Below are 20,173 nucleotides of genomic sequence, written 5' to 3'. Positions count from 1 at the left end.
CTTAAGACATTATGTGGAAGCCAAATCCTCTCTCTCTCTCTCTCTCTCTCTCTCTCTCTCTCTCCCCCTCCTAACACTAGCTCCCTTAGCTTAACTCGGATGGCGATTTGGACTGCACCAACAGCTCCGAATGGGGGGTAAAACCCCAACGCGGTTGACCGTCAGGATCCTTTTGCGCCAGTAATGTACATCCATGTTCGGGACACCTGCTCCTCTTATTGTTTGTCGCGCGCGGCGATCGCTACTCGTGATTTAAGTTTGAGACATCTCTTCAACTCAGGTCGCAAATCTGAGGCCACCATCAGCTTCGAAAGGGGGGTAAAACTCGAACGTGGTTGGCTGTCAGGATCTTTTTACGCCCCCTCATCCCTCCTAGTACTTTCATACCTGTTGTACCTGTTTTTTATCGTGCGTGCGCTGTCAATCGCCAGTTTCTTGATGCACCACAGGCTCAACCATGGCTTCCACCAGTCTCAACAAAAGAATCAATAGGAGTGGTCTATCAGCACATTCCACTCCCTTGGCAAAGAGCTCTGGAGGCAGTATGAAAAACTCTCTATCTATAACGCCAACTAGAACAAGTGCTTTGCAAATGACAGCAATTTCTGAGCCACCCACCATCATTTTAGATGGACAGGCAGCCCCATTCATTCCTGCACAAGGGAACATTCTAACAGCTCCATTCATGTCAGTTCAAGGTGACACAGCAGACACTTTCTCTAATGAAACTGGAATCTGGACATTTTTGACAGCTTTGCAATGCACAATGGACCGCCAACAGCAGGAGATACATCAGCTTTCACTGAAATGCCAACATCTAGAATACAAAAATGCAGATTTGGAGCAAAGGGTGGCCATGCAAGAGAGCTCCATAGCCAGCTTGGAGCAAAAGACTGTTATCCAAGAGGAGAAAGTTGCTGAAATGGAACAGATCTTGGAAAAAATGAGGGCAAATATGACGCAACAGCCTCAATTAGATTGCAAGCAAGATATAGGCACCTCGGGGACATGGGCAAGTAAGGTAGTAAATGGGCATGCTCAGACAAATGCACACATAGAAAAGGGAAAAAAAAATAGAAGAAGGGATAGATGCCAATGAGTACAAAGAGAGAGAAAAAAGGTCACAAAATATTGTCCTACGGGGTCTATCTGAAAAAGAAAAAGAAACACCTCTCTCACTTGCAAAGGACATAGAAGACTTTTTTGCTGAGCACTTTGCCATGCAAGAGGTTGTGGTCTTTGGGGCACACCGGGTAGGAAGAAAGAGGGATGAAAATTCAAGTCATCGGGCAATTGTTTGCACAATGCTTGACACACGTAAGAGAGAAATCATCCTGGACAGCAGCAGGATTTATTTAAAAGGAACACCTTTCTACGTGACAGAAGACCGCACCCCTATGCAACAAGAAGAAAGGAGACGTATGTATGAGACCCGAGTCAAAAAAAGAGAGCAAGGAGCTGAACAAGCTCAATAGGAACGCGAGGCTTATGGGACCCATAAGAAGCTGAAAGTCATGTTTTGGAATTGTAGAGGCTTTCCTTGGCATAAAGGAGCTGGTCTGAATGAAGTGTTACATGATGCAGACATCATCTTTCTTGCAGAGACTTGGGAAAGGGATATACACAGGATTCCTAAAATGGATGGCTATTTGGTGCACTCCGTTTGGCAAAAGCAATCAGGCCTACGAGGGCAGGGAGGGGTAGCATGCATATACAAAGACCATATACACGACAAGATCTCTATGGTCAAAGATGACATCCATAAGCGCTACATATGGGTTATGGTAAAAGGAAGCCCTTTGCCATTGTATATTGCAGGATGCTACATTCCTCATAGAGAATCCCCCTTCTACCAGAGGCATGAGATTGACCCATCCCAGCCATTTGGGGACCTATGCTTAGATATCGCTATGTTCAGCAAACAAGGAAATGTTATGCTTATTGGGGACCTAAATGCACGCATAGGAGACTCACAATTTCAATATCCCACACAGCAAGAATACATAAAGGAGCATGAGATAGACATTGACCCCAGCTGGTGTAGATGCTCGAAGGATAAAGTGGTGAATGCACATGGTATAGCATTGGAGCATTTGATGAATGGTATGCACATGTTGGTGGTAAATGGCACAGCCCTTTTCCCAAAATCTAATTCCCCTACTTGTTTCCCTGCCAGTGGGGGGGCTAGCGTAATTGACTATGCATTGATTCATCTGGAAGCTTGCAATCTTATACACAATTTCTCACTTGGCCCGAAGTCTCTTGATTACATACCACTCTATGTAGAGCTTAATATATTGCTGGCCAAGGCAACTTTGGAGGAGCATAAAGCAGCTGAGTGTGGCTATCAGGTGAACGAGGCAAAAAAGGTGGAATATGCTGAAAGTTTAGAAGCATGTCTGCTGGGAAAACAGAAATTTGGCTGGGCACAATTGAAGAATACCATTCTCACCACAGCTAAGACAGTTTTAGGGTGCAAAAAGAGTAGTAAAGAGCGTAAGAAAGGGCTGCCATGTAATGACTGGTTTGATGCTGAATGCAAGGCAGTTAGGAGTGCACTAAAGGGGATTCCAATGGGAGATGAAAGAAGAGCAGCCGAGAAGCAGTTCCATGCTCTCACACGTAAAAAGAGGCGTGTTTATATTGAGAAAAAGGAATGCTCAGATGCAATTGATTTTGTCAAGAACCCTAGAAGAGCATGGAAAGGAGTTAAACAAAGGCCAAATGACATCATGGGAGATTTTACAGAAATAGAGATGCTTGAGTATGTTCAACAACTCTACATGCATCCCAAGGCTCGGCCCATGGCGAGCATGTCTCTCAGTGGTAATACTCAAGGTATTTTCTCATTGGAAGATGTGCAAGATGGCCTAAAGAAAATGGCAAATGGGAAGGCAGCAGACACTATACACCTCACAGCAGAACTCATTAAGTGGTCCAATGAACACACGCAAAGGCACATAGTAATGGCACTAAACCAAGCATTCGTGTATGGTTTCCCAACCGATTGGCAAGAGAACTGGATCAAGCCAATTTACAAGGGAGGTGACCGCAATCAAGTGTCAAACTACAGAACCATTATGGTATGCTCTACTCTAGCCAAGCTATATTGTACAATAGTAGAGGCAAAGCTGAGTGCTTGGGCAGAGAAAGAAAGGAAGAGGGCAATGGGACAAGCGGGTTTCAGGCCCAAACACTCCACTGTGGATCATCTAGTTACTCTCCGAGTGTTGATGGAGGACAGCCGCCTTAAGGGGAAGGCACTCTTTTGTTGCTTCATTGATTTTAAGAAGGCATTCGATACGGTGCCTAGGGATGTGCTATGGGAGAGAATGGAATGCATAGAAGTGCCTCAGGAAATAAGGTTTGCTGTCTTTAGACTTTATGAGAAAGTAAAATGTCAATTAAAATGTAAGGATGGGATGTCACAAGAATTTTATAGCAATATGGGGGTCAAACAAGGATGCCCACTCTCACCCACCTTGTTTGGTTTATGCATTGATAGACTTGAGGAACTGATGCACACAGAAGCAGGTAAAAGAGGGTTGTCCAGCCTCTACCTAGCAGATTTTGAGATTCACTTGCTTCTTTATGGGGATGATGTGGTTGTTTTCACTACTAGTGAGGGTAAGATGCAACAAATGATGGATATCCTCAGCATGTTCTGTTCGGAAAGTGGGCTGGCTGTGAATGTTTCCAAAACTAAAATCATGATAGTTAAGACTATACAGCCAAGTAATCCCCCTTCAATCTCATATATGGGTCAACTTGTTGATACAGTGCACTCATTCAAATACTTAGGCATTGAAATTCCGGCCAATAACAAAGTAGCTGTGTGCAACGGAGAATTGATGCAGGATGGGTAAAGTATTATCAATTTGAAAATGACTGCAGCAATATCCACACAAGAAGGTGGCAAGTACGAAAGATGATTTCTGGGGCATATGTGGTACAAACAGTGCTCTATGGGGTAGAGGTGTGGGGGGGGAGTATACCATCATCAAAATGGAATGATGTAGAAAAAATGCAGAAATCTTTCATTAGAAGACACCTTGGCATCAAGGCTACCACACCCTACTCTCTCCTACTCCTAGAGACAGGATGCATACCCATAGAGTTGCATGCCTTGAAGAGAGTACTCAGATACATCACAAAGGTTAAGCGCATGAATAATGAAAGGCTGCCAAAGAGGGCATGGGTAGAAAGTCAAGAGTCCCAAAAGACGAATAAGGGTAAGATTTTGGCATCAAGATGGGCACTAGATTTAAAAAAATGGTTCCAAAAATGGGAGGTAGAGAGGTACTTGGACTACTCTCCAGAGGAGGTAGATGAGGATGCCTTTCATCATGACCTGCTGAATGCACTATAGAGGAAATGGCAAACAGCTGAAAACAGAGATAAGTTTGAGTACTACCGTACATTTATCGACCCCGAATATTGGGCTACTTATACAGGAAGAGAAACAGCCACGCAGAAGTACATTTGCACACCTATGGCAATACATAAGCGAAGAGCTTTGGCCTCACTTCGCACCCGATCACACCAGCTGCAGATTGAAATAGGAGGATGGAAAGATATGCCAAAAGAGAGCAGAATATGCCAATTATGTGACCAAGGAATGGTAGAAACTGAAGAACACATGGTAATGATATGCCCTCACTATACTCACATCCGGAAAGCATTTAGCTCTCTTCTCAAGGGACATAACAGACTGGCTGATATGCTACATAGCGGGTCACCCCTAGCTTTAGGAATGTTTGTCTATAAGCTTTTCAAGCACAGGAACTCACCTAAGACATAAAGGTAGTTTCTCTTAATACCCTCCCCTCCAAGGGAGGAGTCTTTGTGTACGAGGATTTTGTATTGCTCAGGTCCCATAGGCCGATTTTTGGTCTTCAGAGGATGATAATATATTCTTCTTCTTCTTCTTGTTCTCTCTCATACGCTTGCTATAGAGAAGGGAGCTTGGATACATCAGCCCAGACACGCCAGAGTTTGTACTCTTTGCGACTTGTTGTCAGTTGAGACGGAGGCACATGTAGCTTTACAGTGCCCCCGAGATGCACATATCAGGGAGGACAACCAGCAGATATTGGAGGACTCTGCTCAGTTGACATCAGTTCTGTCAACTGCCTATCCTGCAGCGTCGGGATCTCTTGTCACCCGTCTTTTTACATGTCGTCAGGAACTCATAGATTCCTAACCCCTCCTTTTACAGAAAACTTTCTTTACATTGTATTGAGATGGTCCCATGGGTCATTTTTGGCCCCCCGTGGACGTTAATAAATTCTACTTCTACTTCTACTTCTCTTTCCTAGAGAGAGTGTTGCCAGTGTAGTGCGTGCGCCTGGAGCTCCTCATTGCTCCTCTGAATCACATCTACTACGCAAGCAGCGTAGGACGGGGGGGGGCTCCAACTACGGCATGTTGCACCTCCTTGTTGTGTAACAAAGCATCGGGAATGCGACCTCCTTATGTGGGATTCCGCTCATATCTCCACTTCTATTTGCTAACCTCTCTATTCGCAAGGACGTTGTAGAGTGAAAGCCGTAGGTTAGAGATGAATATATATAAGCAAGCATTAGAGAAGTCAAGGAGCTAAAGGCATGGCAAGGAGATAGTAAGAGTGTGGGCAAGTAGCCTTGGGATGCCACACAAGCGAAAAGACCGTAAACATAGCCAAAACTTGTAGCATCAAGGCGGGCATGGCAGTAGAGACACCATTGTTGACTTTGCATTAACATGTGAGTCAAGGCTGAATTTTGATCGGCTTGGTCAATACTGATAGCTCACCATCCACGAGCATCGACTTAAGCGAATTGAAAGGGATTACCTTTAAGCTCGAAGAAACCCTTGTTCCTTATTTTCGAACATGACTGTTCAACCCCTCGAGGAGAGTGGGAGAGCATGTTGGACAAAGGGAGCCGAGAATGAGTGATGGAAGAACAAAAACGAGATGCTGTATTGCAAATGCTGCAACAACAAGTGCAGGCTCAAGGGGGAGCCAATATGACAAAACCCTAGGGCTAAATGCCCTAACTGGACTAAGCGTCCTAAATGACCTAGGTGGTACATGTAATAACTGTACCAATAGTCCTAACTGACTATAACTAGGCCTACAAGGCACATACCAAGGAATAAGTGGCACCTATGGATAGCCCATAGAATGTGCCTGGAACATAAAGCACATTCTCTAGAGTAACAACACCACCAGAGACAGAAGTAAGAGCAACCTACCCAATACCTCTTACTACATATGATGCATTATTGGCACATGTGACACTACCCCCTTCAGATGTATGTTGAGCTGAATAACTTCCGGCCAGAAGTGATATGCTTGCTAGCACCACTATCAGAGAACAAGCATCATGAACATCTGAAACTGCCATGCAAGCATCATGAACATCAAGATTATTGAAACCGTAACTAAACCAAAGAACAGCTCTCTAACCAATCGCAAATTCCTCCTGGGCTCCCGGGCACGGCAGCTTGCAGGCGCTTACAGGCTTCAATCCACGTGTAGAAACCAAAATCGTAGCAAACGAAACACTCTCGGGCTCAAGAACCTTGCACGCAATCCAAGACAAGCTCTGTAGAAGAAATCGCAATATGCTGCTGCACTAGAATCTGTAACCGGAACTTGAACAAAGCGTGGGAACTTTGAAGAGCTTGTTGAAACGTGATTGCCGACATGTAGAGTAGCTGGGAGATGAGGGAGAGAAGCAAGAACACAGCACTAGGGGCCAGAAAGAAGGGCTGCCCCCCCCCCCCCGATTGCAATAGAAAATAGTCTTTGTACAACTGGCTCTTCACAAGAGCATGAACAGAGTACAAAACTGAATGATCTTGAGCTCTTTGGCTCTTCTTTTATAAACTTGGCCTAGCAAAAAGCTAAACCTGCTTTCTGAAAGCTATTTCTAGCTTTAGTGCTTTTTAAAAGCTATTTTATGATTTTGTTCTTTCTAAAAGCTACTTTCATACAAAAACCAAGCTTTCTAGCTTTTTCTGCTGCTTTTAGGGCTTTTCTTGAGAATTGCGTTGCTTTTTTTGCTTGTCTGCCTAGCTGGGGCCCTCCTCCATATAAGCGCACACTTTTTGGATGCTTTTTGCCTTTGGTAGGACCTGCTTTTTGCACTTTTCCCCTAATTCTAGGGCTTCTTTGCACTTTCCTTGGTCCTACACATTGCCACAAACAACATTCAACACTTTAACCCGTTAAAGGTTAGTCTAATGCAAGTATTCTAGTTCTTGGACTATTTCTAGTCCCTTGTGGGTGTCCCCACAGTTCTCTTTTTACTGATGCAAAGCAAAAGTAAAACAATAAAACTTATTCTTGGCTAATTAACTTAACCATTCTTTGACCAAAGTCAATTCTAATAAATATTATTCTTTATTTTCTTGGGAGAAGCCCCAACTGGTGACAATTATACTGACATGTAACCAAGAAATTCCAATGCTAGTCTTGTGCAAAATTAGTGGACCCATGTTGATCTTCTGCACTAGAAGAACCAGATGCTGCAAGACCAAACTTCTTTTCAGATGCAATGCGCTTCCTGCATTCAGAAATATCATGCCCAGCTTTCCTGCAATAATTACATCTCTTCTTCTTTTTGTTATCCCTTGAAGAAGAGGCACCATGAGAATGATCAGCATGGGAATGAGAGGGTTTCCTAGTTGAAACCTTGCCTTTACCTTTGTGTTTGTGATGGGCAGAAAATGCTTGATCAGTAGCCATAGAAGCATTGTGATTCACAGGACTTTGCTCCTCCTGAAGAAGAAGAGCAACTAGCTTGTCAAATGAGAAATGACGCACCTGATACAAATACGCAAGCTGATCCCATGCTTGCTTTGCTGTCTTGCAAGACCGAATATGAGGGATAATAATCAATTTCATTGAAAGAGCAATCAAGGCATGTGCTTTGGCATCACGACCATCCCACTGAATCTGCTCCTATGTAGGAGGCAACGTACCTGTAATAGTAGCTGGAGGTGTTCTAGAAGTAGCATTAGAACCATCACCTGAAGACCCATCACCTGAAGTAGAACCAGGGGCGGTAGGTGCAGCACCAGAAGTGGCATTACGTGTAGGCTTGGCCTCAGAACCTGAAACAATATGCCATAGATTCTTGGCAACCAAAACATGCCCCATCATGTAGGAGCACATGGGATAATTGGTGCCATCAAGCTTTTCATCAGCCCCAAGCATTCCAAAAAGGTCATGTTTGTTGCTAGCCATTGATGCAAATTAGAAGCAGTAGCACAATGGATAAAGGCAAAAAGGAGAGATACAACTCTCAACTGCAAGAATTGTTGACTACACAAGCGTCAAGGCTTTAAACTGCAAAAATATATTGTTGTCCGAATTAAGATGCTGAATGAACAGCAAATATATTGCTTCAAGAGTGCAAATGGAGACCTTCAATGCTGCAAAGTGTAGCAGCAAGGTGCAAATTCCAAAGTCGGTGGAAAAAAATCTCTCGAAAATGCTGTAGCAAGCTCCAAACACCAAAGTCGACTGTTGTATGAGCTTCGAATCAGCTGTCACGAGCCTTGAGGCGGATTGAGCAGTAGTAAATGAGACCGTATTGCATGAAATGCAGACCGCACAGCAATAAATGAAGCCGTACTGCATTAAATGCAGACCATACAGAAATAAATGAAGCCGTACTGCATTAAATGCAGGTGCAATATTCTCTACAGGTTCTGAACAGCCTTAAATGAGCCTGCAGTGTTCCGTACAGCATTTATTGTGTCAGTTAGTCATCCGTACAGTCTGTACGGACAGTACGGCTCACACGTGTGGAGCTGCCTGCAAAAGAAAAGTCCGTACAGATCTGTAGCAGGGGTTGAATGCTCTGAAAACAGGTTATCTATGCAGCAGGAGCTCTTGGAAGAAGTTTCTGGCAACAGAAAAGCTCGGAGAAGCCCTGAATGCTCACATGTGTGGATGGAGCCAGGGAAATGAGCCGACCAGCAGAGAAAACAGCAAGAAAAGGCTGCCAAACAGCCATCAATGAGCAAGGGAGAGCTCGGGGTGGCTGGAAATGGCTGAGGGGAAGATCTCTGACCTGCTCTAATACCACTGTTGGACAAAGGTAGCCCAGAATGAGTGATGGAAGAGCAAAAACGAGATGCTGTATTGAAAATGCTGCAACAACAAGTGAAGGCTCAAGGGGGAGCAAAAATGACAAAACCCTAGGGCTAAATGCCCTATTTGGACTGTGTCCTAACTGACCTAGGTGGTACATGTACTAACTATACCAATAGTCCTAACTGACTATAACTAGGCCTACAAGGCACATACCAAGGAATAGGTGGCACCTATGGATAGCCCATAGAATGGCCTACAGAGCAGCCCTATGAACAGCTGTTGTAGATGGAGCTTGTGCAGCCCTGAGTTTCTCCAGATTGCACCAGCATTGTATCTATGCAGTATTTGTAGTCAACGTAGTAGTAGGAACAATGGATGTGTGGCTCTATGATGGGTACTCTTCTTTTTCAAAATCAAGTTATGCTTCTGCGTAATTGGTGAGCCTACTGGTTTCTGGCTGTCAGGCTCCATACGTGGTACAAGATAACATTATTGATTAGACTTTAATATGTACATGGATGGGAGTGACGTGAATCAATTAGAAAACCTAATCACTGAATGAATAAGAGGGAACATGAGAAGTTTCGTCTTTGTAGAAGGATTTTTCCATCTTGGGAAAGTAGTGTAATAAAAAACTAGCAGAATTTATTGAACCTGACTTCTCTGATTTGCATGTGTTGGACTTAAGGGTGTATTCAAAAGAGTAGTTAAACTGTGCCTAATTTGTGCCATGTGATGCAAGGAAGAAGAAGAGTGTATTGCAAATTAACTACACAAGGGCCTGGTAGGAGTGACCATATTGTCTGATGGTGAATTTTGATATCTTCGGCCAGGACGTTGCAGTAAAGAAATTTCTTGACCAAGATATTTCAGGGGATGCATTAGAAGAATTTCGAAGTGAGGTAAGCCTTTACTTTCTTATCTTTCTGTCCCTGCCCTTCTTGGATGCTTCCATGGTTTCTAATTAGAAAATTGCTGACAGAAAACATAAGAAAGGTTTCCATTTCTGTTAAGTGTTCGATAGAATGATGGATCTTGCTTTGCCCCTTCTTCCAGCTCCCCCTCCAAACCCCCTCCCCCCCCCCCCCCCCCCCCCCCAAGAAAAAGACCTCTATTAAGTATGAAAATACCCCAAAAGCAGTGCTCAAGGAAAGAATACACCATGCATAGCATGCCAAAAAAACCGGAGAGGGTCAAGCCCTACTCAGCATCCAAGGCTGGAGATGATCCAGGGTTGAGGCTCCTCAAACCTGCAGTGACCTCGGAACAAGCCTATCCCTCAACATGTTGTGTTCTTTCTCACTGATTGTATGGCTTTAATGTACTGGCTAAGTAGTTCATCTGAATGTTGCATGTTAAGTCTGTAAGTCTGTACAATAGGGAACCACAGATCTATAACGTTTCCCTGCTTAGGTGTGGGTCAAAACAGTTCGTGGTTTTGTGAAGCTGCATGGGTACTGCACCGTCATCTGAGACTTGTTTAAGATTCTGGAAATTTGGGGAACGTCATATTCATGAAAGAGTCTTCTTCAATGAGTGCTTCCATGGGACCTTCAATTAGCCTGGAATATGCAACCAAAAATAGGATATAAGGACTTCTTATCAGTTGGCCTATGAACTTCGAGATAGAATTCAATTTTGAAATTTGAATCAGCTGTTTTGTTTCTCAGTTGTGGAGTCTATTGTCCGACTGCTGAATGAATTCTGAAATACTTTCTCTTGAGGGTATGAGCAGCATCAAGTCGGCGACTCGATTCACGATTACTCAAATTGCATCATGCCTACGAGAGGTTTGTGGTAATTCTACCAAGAAATCCATGGGAATACTCTAAGGTATCTCCAAAGGATGCAACAGGCCACCATGTCTCAAGCACTCAACTTTATTGACTTGGCACTGTTAATAATCTTGAGCATATAATTCTACATAAACCTTAAGCTTAGGCCGAAAGAAGGTTCTTTTGACTAGGTCGAAAGCTCTTTGTACCTCCTGATGACTAGTGTTGGGACTGTCATGACACTCAAACATGATAGATGTCTCATATTTCTCACTCCGGTGTGCAGACCTTATGCTTTTGGAAAAACAAACCATTGTGAATGGAGTACTCTCTAATTTTGCTACCAAGGGTTGTATTTCATCTCACATACATGTGAAGAAATAATATTTGTGATAAAAGGCCTATAAGAGAGTCCTATAGATCAAAATGGATTTGTGTGAAGCAAAGTTGATTTGCACTACCAAATTTTGTGTGAAGAACTACCCTTACAAGAATGCAAATGGGAGCAATGCCTGCAAAAATTCAACGCTGATTGGGCCCTCCAATGGGGGAAGAGCGGCTGGTGAGAGCACTCGTTTTTGTTTTGACTTATATTCCAGGTGGGAGAGAGATGGTGCATGTATGCAAGGTGATAGATAGATTGCTACATGAGATTCACAATAAGGGTAGTACCCTTCATTCATGTCCCTTGAGATCACTCAATTCCATCTTCCTATTTAGACCTACCCCTAACCTATGACCCATGTATCTACCATTCAAGGCACTCGAATGCATCCTTCCCTTTCTATTACCTCTAGGACCTAGACACATGGGTGCACGCCAATATAAAAAAAAGTGTTACATGTTTAAATTTGATGCAGTCTGAAGTAGTGGCTCTAGCTCGACGAGCCTTATCTATTCAGATGATCCACTGCCATAAAAAATTGGTCGGTGTCCATCATAAATATAAGCACATGTCACACCATGAAATTGGCGCTTCATTTAATAATGTTAAAATGCCTATTAATCACACAGTAGTGATTTCTCTTGTCATGACATTTTTCTCTATTGAGATCCATAAATATGTCTTTCATTATGCAAATTTTAATTGTCAGAGTCACCTCAATAAGCTTGGGACACCTTAACTTTTGCTTTTGGTTATCAAGTTTATACTTTTTAAACCTTATTTGTATTAGTTAATCCGTTTTTTGCTTGTGTTCAGGTGCGATTGATGGGACGAATGCGGCATCCTAATGTAGTTCTTTTTATGGGGGCTGTCATGCGTTCTCCAAATCTGTCCATTGTCACCGAATTTCTTCCACGGTGAGGGGCCATCTAGTCTCTTTTCCACGAAGTTGTTGTATACAGGCATCCTACAAATCCATGGGGTGATATTGGTTCTCCTGGACTAGTTAATGTATGTTGTCCCAAATTTGAATATCTCACTCTTTTGCAAAGACATTTTAAAACAAAAGTATAAATAAAAACATAGGATGTGAAGATGTTGATGCTACTTGGAATTGTGCAATATTGTATGTCCATTAGGAAAGTAGTGTGTTGAAGCGAGATGGGTAGGATGCAGAAGGGTTCTCCATAGGTGGCATTATCAGGAGAGTGTCTCAGAGCCACTATGTCTACATTGAAAGGTATTCTCTCTGCAGGAAGAAGTACACAAGATTAACTATCACTTTACGTGATTATGATAGTGGCCCCTCCCAAAAAGGGGTGAGAAAACTCATTTTTGGGGACTTTGGGTGGGGCCTGGGTTTGCATTTAGCTACATACCAATGCGTTGTGTTGTGACTATGCCCTCTATTTGTTTATTGACGATGTATGCATAAGAAAGGAATCACATGCATGTAGAATTATTACTCCCTCAATTGGATGATGACAATGTAATTATGTATGAGATAATGTAATTAATTATGAGTCACAATGTGTATAAGTGTGTAATTATATACGTAGAAGTATTAGTCCCTCAATTGGATGATGAAGATGTAATTACGTATGAGTCACAATATATCTGTCGCTTCACTTGTTTCCTCACCATGTGCCCATTGTTCTCACCGGAGGAAGGACGATTGAGATGGTGACCCTCCACATGTGGTCCATTGTTCATAGGCAGGCCAAGAGCGAGGCCCCCTGATTTTTTTGTTCATTGTGTATCCCTCTCAAGAGATTGTCAAGTAAGTACCAAAATAGCGGAGGAGCAAATGTATTTCGTATTTTTTCTTACACTGATGTCAGAGATTGTGTGTCCGAGTCTTTGTATAACTAGAAAACTACTTAATTGTGGTTTGTGAATTTTGATGGCTTAGTCTGCTTTGTATTTTTGATTGATGAAGCTTGAAGTGGTTCAAACTTGAAGCTCTTTCATGATTGGATCTTAAGACTAAAAAGGATGATGATATGTAAGGAATGTCAGAAATACATAATAACGATTGAGACTTGTCAGTGTCTTGTATTTTAAACTAATGATGGAATGTATCTTCAGGGGAAGTCTCTATCGTTTGATCCACCGGCCAAGCAACCAGTTGGATGAGAGGAGGAGGATGCGCATGGCTGTGGATGTTGTGAGTACTTATTTTAGACTTTTGCTATTGAGAAGTTTGTTAACTTGTACGCCTCAAATTTCAAGGATGTGCACTTTTTCAGAAATTTTATTATTGTCAATGCTTATCAAAACATTCTAACACATGCAGGCAAGAGGTATGAATTATCTTCACAGTAGTACTCCAGTTATTGTGCATCGAGATCTTAAGTCACCAAATCTTCTTGTGGATAAGAACTGGGTGGTCAAGGTATTCATAGATGCTGCCGATATTTTCCAATGTTCAATTAATGCTTTTTTGATTAATAACTACGAAAAGGAAGGTGGTGCTTTTGTTAGATGCTTCTTATGTTCAAATGCAGTGCAAATTGACTGTAGGTTTGCGACTTTGGTCTCTCCCGAATGAAGCACAACACATTTTTATCTTCCAAGTCAACAGCTGGCACAGTAAGTGTGGAAACAAACTCTAGGTGTTCTGCATATTGCTTTGGTACAACAGCTACTCGCTTTTTTGATAATGTGCTTTTAGAATTTCCTTCTGGTCACCTAATAAAGGTAACTAGCAGAACTTTGATACGGGGTCAAGAGTCCAAGTGTTGTTGCATTCATTGTAGACATCGATTCTAAATCTTCAAACTTCCATCAAATGATATTAGGTTGCAATCAAGGGTATGGTATTTTATTTGCCAGAGAGTTATTTTTGTCATATTGTAAAACACTTTCGGTCTGGAAACATGAAGTGAATATGACACCTTTAATGCCCTAGACAGGAAATCTCTAAGATTTTAGAAGTGCACACCGCTATATGTATACGTATATGGGTTCCATATGCATTTCGTCTAGCTAGCATGTTTATGACTGGTCTCGTAAGGCCCAAAGTGTGTTTCCTTTGTCTTTAAACTTGCTTGTTATTATCACTTAGCTTTAGGCTTTAACGGCAACCCTTCCCCTCGTCTTGTCTCTTTCCCTTCCCCTTCCCAACCTTGGGTTTTCCATGTGCATGTGTACAGATTTGTATGTATTTACATAATACATTTCTCTATGTATGTGTGTGTGTGTGTGTGCACGCGCGCGCGTGTTTCTTTTGGAAATTTGGCATTTATCCATTCCACTTTTTCCAAGTCACACTTCTGGATGCTACTTAGGCAATCTTTTTATGATTGTCACAGAGCTCGTTAGATAAATTCCTCTGTCTACTTGTCTGTCTACTTGTCTTAATTGAAATCTTCTGATGTTTGTAACGGCATGCTCTCTCTTTGGGAACTGCTTCTTGTAATATAAACAAACATGGATTTCACAAAAAAGAAGTGTGTGTGTGCATGCACGCGCATGGGTGATATACATATACTAAGAAATGTTTACGTCCTCAAAAACAAAATCGGGAAACCTCCTTTGGGAGATCGCTTATCTTCTTCCATGTAGAACTCGCTTTTTGATTATCTTCCACCTAAGTAGACATTCTTAATATATTTTATGTCTTGTGAGAGAGATATATTAAAGAGGTTCAATATGCAGAATTGCAAACTTCTCAAAACTCCCATGGGCATTGACCAGCTGACAGTGCAGGACAGCTCAGCTTTAGTTGATGCCACTTATATAGGCAGTGTGTGGGCAGCCTAATTCATCATGACGCCTGATATCAGTTATGCAGTCCATAAAGTAAGTCAATTTATGCCAAAATCCAGGGAGGTACACTGCAGAGCAGCCAGAGAGCTACTTAGATATATCATATTTGAAAGATACTTTGGGCTTGGATGAGAGGACATCAACAATAAAATATATGTTCTCTCTCGGCTTAGGTGCAGTTACTTGGCAACAAATAGTTGCATTGTCTTCCACTGAAGCTCTCTTTTTCATGCAAGGACTTAGCACATTCAGGTACAATTTCACATCATGAAAGAGAGACTTGCATCGCAGGAGATAGATCTGATATTTTGCACCACAAATCAACAAGTAACTGATATTCTTACAAAGCCATTGGGTGGTAGAAAGGTTTAATGCTGTAGCACATATTTGGATCGCAAGACATCAACTTAAGCATTAAGGGAGAGAGTTAGAAATGTTGGCTATGGCAAGCAATGGAAGCTCAGAAAGGAGAGAGCAAAAAACGAGCTGCTGTATTGAAAATGCTGCTACAACAAGTGTGGAGGCTCAAGGGGGAGCCAACATAACAAAACCCTAGGGCTAACTACGCTAACCGGACTAAGTGTCCTAACTGACCTAGGTGGTACATGCACTAACTGTACCAATAGTCCTAACTGACTATAACTAGGCCTACAACGCACATACCAAGGAATAAGTGGCACCTATGGATACATAGAATGGCCTACAAACCCCCCTCCATGGTATGGGCTGGAGTATCTAGGACATGGCTCAAGATACCTAAATATCCAATGTCATGGTTGAACATGTTCGTCGTGTAGGGATATAGTAACCTATGACTATACAGAGTACAATAAATCAAGTTACAAAAGGTACTAAGTTTAAAGATTGCCGACAAGCCTCAAACTTAGGTCGAGGTAGGGCCTTCGTTAAAAGATATGCCAAGTTGTCTTCAGTGGGAACATAAGATAACTGAATATTACCTTTGTTGATAATCACTCTTTGACATAGTGATAGTGAACCTCAATATGCTTTGTGTGAGCATGGAAAACAAGATTCCATGCAACAACCAAAGCACTCTAACTATCAGGGAAGATGACGGTAGGAGCAATCTTACATGCATAAAGATCTGCAAGTAGCTTCCGAAGCCAAACACACTCCACTGTAGCTGTAAAAGCTGCTCTATACTCAGCTTCATAGCTAGAAGTAGCAACTGTACTCTGCTTCTTGTTGAACCAAGAAACACATGAAGTACCAAGCATAAAACAGTTGCCACTGTGTGACACACGAGCGTGCAAACAACCAGCCCAATCGATGCATGACAAGTGAAGTATCAGCCCCATAAAGAAGGCCTAAATGCTGAGTACCTTTGAGATATTTGAAAACACGCTTCACGGCATGCCAATGGTGCATAGATGGGCTGTGCATATATCTTTTGAACTGTGAGACATCATACTGTGGATCAAGTCTCGTATGGCATAGGTAAATCAAACAACCAACTGCCTGCTGATAGACAGTGACATCACATGTACCGTTGCCATCTTGAGAAGAGAAGTGAAAATCAGGTTCTAATGGTGTGGATATTGGCTTGCAATCCTCAAACTGAAAACGCTGCAAAAGCTGTCTAAAGTACTTGGATTGTGACATCAAAATGCCCCCCTCACTACTAGCCAATTGGATGCCAAGATAATAGTGCAAAAGACCAAGATCAGACATAGCAAATGTCTGCCGCAAATGAAGCTTAAAATCTGCAATTTGCTGAGCATGTGTCCTAGTCACAAGCATGTCATCCACATAAAGGACTAAAATTAGCAAATCTGTCCCATGCTTGCGGATCAAAAGGGTAGCCTCTGTAGCGCTGTTCTGAAAGCCAAGTGTGAGAAAATGAGTTTGGATCGTGGAATACCAAGCCCGAGGTGCTTGCTTCAGTCCATAGAGGGCTTTTTTCAAGCGGCATACCTTGCTTTCAGAACCTTCAACCTCAAAGCTAGGAGGTTGGGAAAAATAGACCTCTGAGGCTCGATCTTCAATGAAAAGACTGGTTGTAATTTTGAAAAATGGCTAGCTGAACACTTTCGCCAATCCTAATGCAAGAGGTGGTGAAGGATAGGACGCTGGAAGAAAGGCCACCTGATGCGCTGGAGGTAATGCTGATTGTCATTCAATCTGTGGCGAGCAAGGACGCTGGAGCGGGACCTGGACTGGGCACAAGAGCTGGTTACAGCCAGCCCTTGGAGGGTAGGCTGTTGTACGTGGCGGCCACCGAAAAGCTCACCGTTTCTCTGCAGGGCAGCACAAAAGGGGGCCGCGAGCTCTGCTCGCCCCCTTGCAGAAAGACTCGCGCAGAGAACGGCACCTCCGAGCTCACGATGGCAGGGAGCTGAGCGGGCTCTTCCGAGCTCACGACGGCAGGGAACGGATCGGGGAAGGAAGACGGGTTGGGGGGGGTGCTGGTTTCGCAGGTGCAGCTCGCAGGCTAGAGGCAGCGGCTCTCTTTCTAATGAATTCCTGCATGAGTATTATTGATGCAAAGGAAGTCTGAACCTTGCTGCCAAGCAAACCTTGAAGCGTCCATAGGCTTAAATTGTAAAATACGGTTGTAGAAAGAGCAAATTCCTTTTACTTGGTTGGCAGCTTTCAACATAAAAATTTGTGTATCACCACTTGAAACTGTTGTCTTGTGTACATCTATCCTGGCCACATTTCGTGTTTATGCTAGGATCCCTGAAAAAAGAGAATCTTATACAACCATAGTGTTTCTGGATGTGATGGTGGTCTTCCTGGTTATTTGGAAGACATTCAACTCCATCTGAATCATGCTTGTTTTTGGATCCATTACAGAATGCCGGCACATTTTCTCTCATGTCTTTTGTGTGAAAGATGCTCTGTTGAAGGTTATATAGAGTTACAATATGTTCTGACTAGAAGCTATTCTGCCATGGCAGCCTGAATGGATGGCACCCGAAGTTCTCCGAAATGAGCCATCCAATGAAAAGTAAGCATGTGCCTAGCACTTTTATGTCCTTTTTGGAAATCACTGAAAATTTGTTCTGTTCTTCCTCCTCTTCGTTTCCATTTTGCATTTTTTCCAAATGGATTTGTAAGGCATCGAATCCTCTACAATGAGGTGGAAATTTGAGATGCTAACTTCGTTAGAAAGATCGTAGTGTCACTGATCAGTTTTTTTGTGTCTTCTGCAGGGCGGATGTTTATAGTTTTGGTGTCATATTATGGGAGCTGGCTACTTTGCAACAGCCTTGGGGTGGAATGAATCCAATGCAAGTTGTTGGAGCAGTTGGATTTCAGCGGAGGTGCTTAGATATTCCTGAAGACATGGATCCGGTTGTGTCTAAAATCATACGGCAATGCTGGCAGAGGTAACATTTCATGTTATTAGATTGAGTTCAATCAAAATGTGATAGGAATAAGAATTGTGTTGTTAAAGTCCGGATGGTGATCTTCTTCCATCTTATATCTTTTTCTCCCATATGACAATGTAGTGTTGACGTTCACAGAGGGTTTGTATCTTAATGGCTCCCTTTTGTCTTTTACTTTTTCTTGAGGGGTTTGAGACACTGCATCAGAAATGCTTTTTTGGCAGAAGCCAGGACTGTGATCATGCAAGGAAAATGCAGTGTTTCATTTTACATTCGTCTGCTGAGTTTAGCAAAAGTTTTCTGATAATATATTCCATCTTATGTCCATGCAGTGATCCCAGTGCACGACCTTCATTTGCAGACATTCTAGCCACTCTGAAACCACTACAAAAGCCACCTACAGCTACGCGTCTACCGGAGAGTAGCAGACCTGGAAATTTAGTCAAAATATCACATTCGCAACTGCAAGCTTCTCCAGCTCCCATATCCGAGGATGTGGCCTGAGTCAAGAATCATATGCCATATGATTTCTCTTCAAGGGGAGGGTGTGGTGTTTTTGCTTCCACTCCAGAAAGTTCTTGTTGTAAGTTATGGGATGTATGGTTGGCATCTTTTTATCCATGAGGCTTAGTGTACTGCGAAGCATTCGTGGTTCTGTTGCTGACTAAATTATTGCCAATTGCTTTGAATCTTGTGGAAGGAGAATATGAGGTATACCTAGGAATTGAGACCTCATTGCTGGGTATGATAGCAACTAAATGGTGTATACCCCTGGCGTGACTTGTAATTAGGTTTTCTATAAGACCGGAATTGGCTTGTTGTTTTTCCATTCTTTACACCAGAATATTCTGTTTATTGTATAGTTTGTATCTGTCGGTCGGATGTGGCAATGCACATCTGCTTTTCTTCCTTAATTGTTGAAGCAAGCCCTCTGCAAAAAGCTTCTCCAAAGTGGGGATTGCCTAGGGAAACTTTCCTGATCTCTTGATTATGGCATATTGTCCACTGGCAGTGGACTTGATTTTGGTCTGCATGCTCTTGCAGCTTGTATTCATTTCCTGGAAGTAAAGATGTTGACTGCTTCCTCGGGCAGATGTATGTTTTTTAATGGATATTTTGGGTGATAACTAAATGTTCTTTGAGCAGATGGTGCCTATGAGACAGCTTCAGTGAAGGTGGAGATTTTGGCTGGAATCTTCATGAAAGGGTGTATAACTAGAAAATACAAATGATGCCTTTTGAGCTGCAATTGGCTTCTTCAGTTATCTTTAGTTATTGCTGGAAGTTTCTATTATTCAATAGAAAGTGTGGCAATGTAGATTTATGTATATAGCATAGTTACGCTGAAACGCCGAAATGGCGCAACTTAGGCCTGAAACGGCGTTTCCCTCGTGCCAGGCCCCTTGAAACGCGAAACGGCATTGAAACGCGCAATGCAGACCAAAACGGCGATCCGAAATGCCGAAACGGCATATGAAACGCCGTTTCAGACCCGAAACGCGCCGTTTTCGGTGCCGTTTTGGGCGTGACCTAAAAACAAGGCAAAACATTAAAAAAATGCCGCGTGCCTCGTCGCGTTTTTTTGCTCTCCCCCATGATTTCTTGGCCCGCTTGGTTCTCTCCCGAGTCCGGAGTCCCAGTCCTACGAGTGGCTGCTCTTTTGGACACCCGGCTTTGTTGAGCACATTTCCTTTCTCTATGCTTCTCTTGCCGCAAACATCTTGCTGTTTTTTGGCTGCAACCATTGATTCTTGGCTTTTCCCTTTGAAATTTGATCTATTGCAGCTTGTACAAGTGC

At 42.7% G+C, this 20,173-nt stretch overlaps 1 protein-coding gene across 1 annotated transcript in view; it reads left to right on the top strand.

Annotated features, from left to right (window-relative positions):
- The window catches only part of LOC147883700 (putative serine/threonine-protein kinase SIS8), a 109,932-nt gene extending 90,327 nt beyond the window's left edge, over nt 1-19,605 (top strand). Inside the window, exons 6-13 of the mRNA XM_087398431.1 lie at nt 9,925-9,993; nt 12,068-12,168; nt 13,340-13,418; nt 13,548-13,646; nt 13,775-13,843; nt 17,944-17,993; nt 18,199-18,375; nt 18,708-19,605. Of these exons, the coding sequence (XP_087254557.1) occupies nt 9,925-9,993; nt 12,068-12,168; nt 13,340-13,418; nt 13,548-13,646; nt 13,775-13,843; nt 17,944-17,993; nt 18,199-18,375; nt 18,708-18,879 (816 nt within the window). The 3' untranslated portion in view covers nt 18,880-19,605. The remainder of the gene's footprint in view (nt 1-9,924; nt 9,994-12,067; nt 12,169-13,339; nt 13,419-13,547; nt 13,647-13,774; nt 13,844-17,943; nt 17,994-18,198; nt 18,376-18,707) is intronic.
- The last annotated feature ends 568 nt before the right edge of the window (nt 19,606-20,173 follow it).

Source organism: Dipteris shenzhenensis, chromosome 27 (genome assembly GCF_047967505.1).
Source record: "Dipteris shenzhenensis isolate YYH24624 ecotype China chromosome 27, Dip_SZ_1.0, whole genome shotgun sequence".
Taxonomy (NCBI): Eukaryota; Viridiplantae; Streptophyta; class Polypodiopsida; order Gleicheniales; family Dipteridaceae; genus Dipteris; species Dipteris shenzhenensis.
Note: the sequence above shows the minus strand (reverse complement) of the source record. Positions and strands in the feature narration are given on the sequence as shown.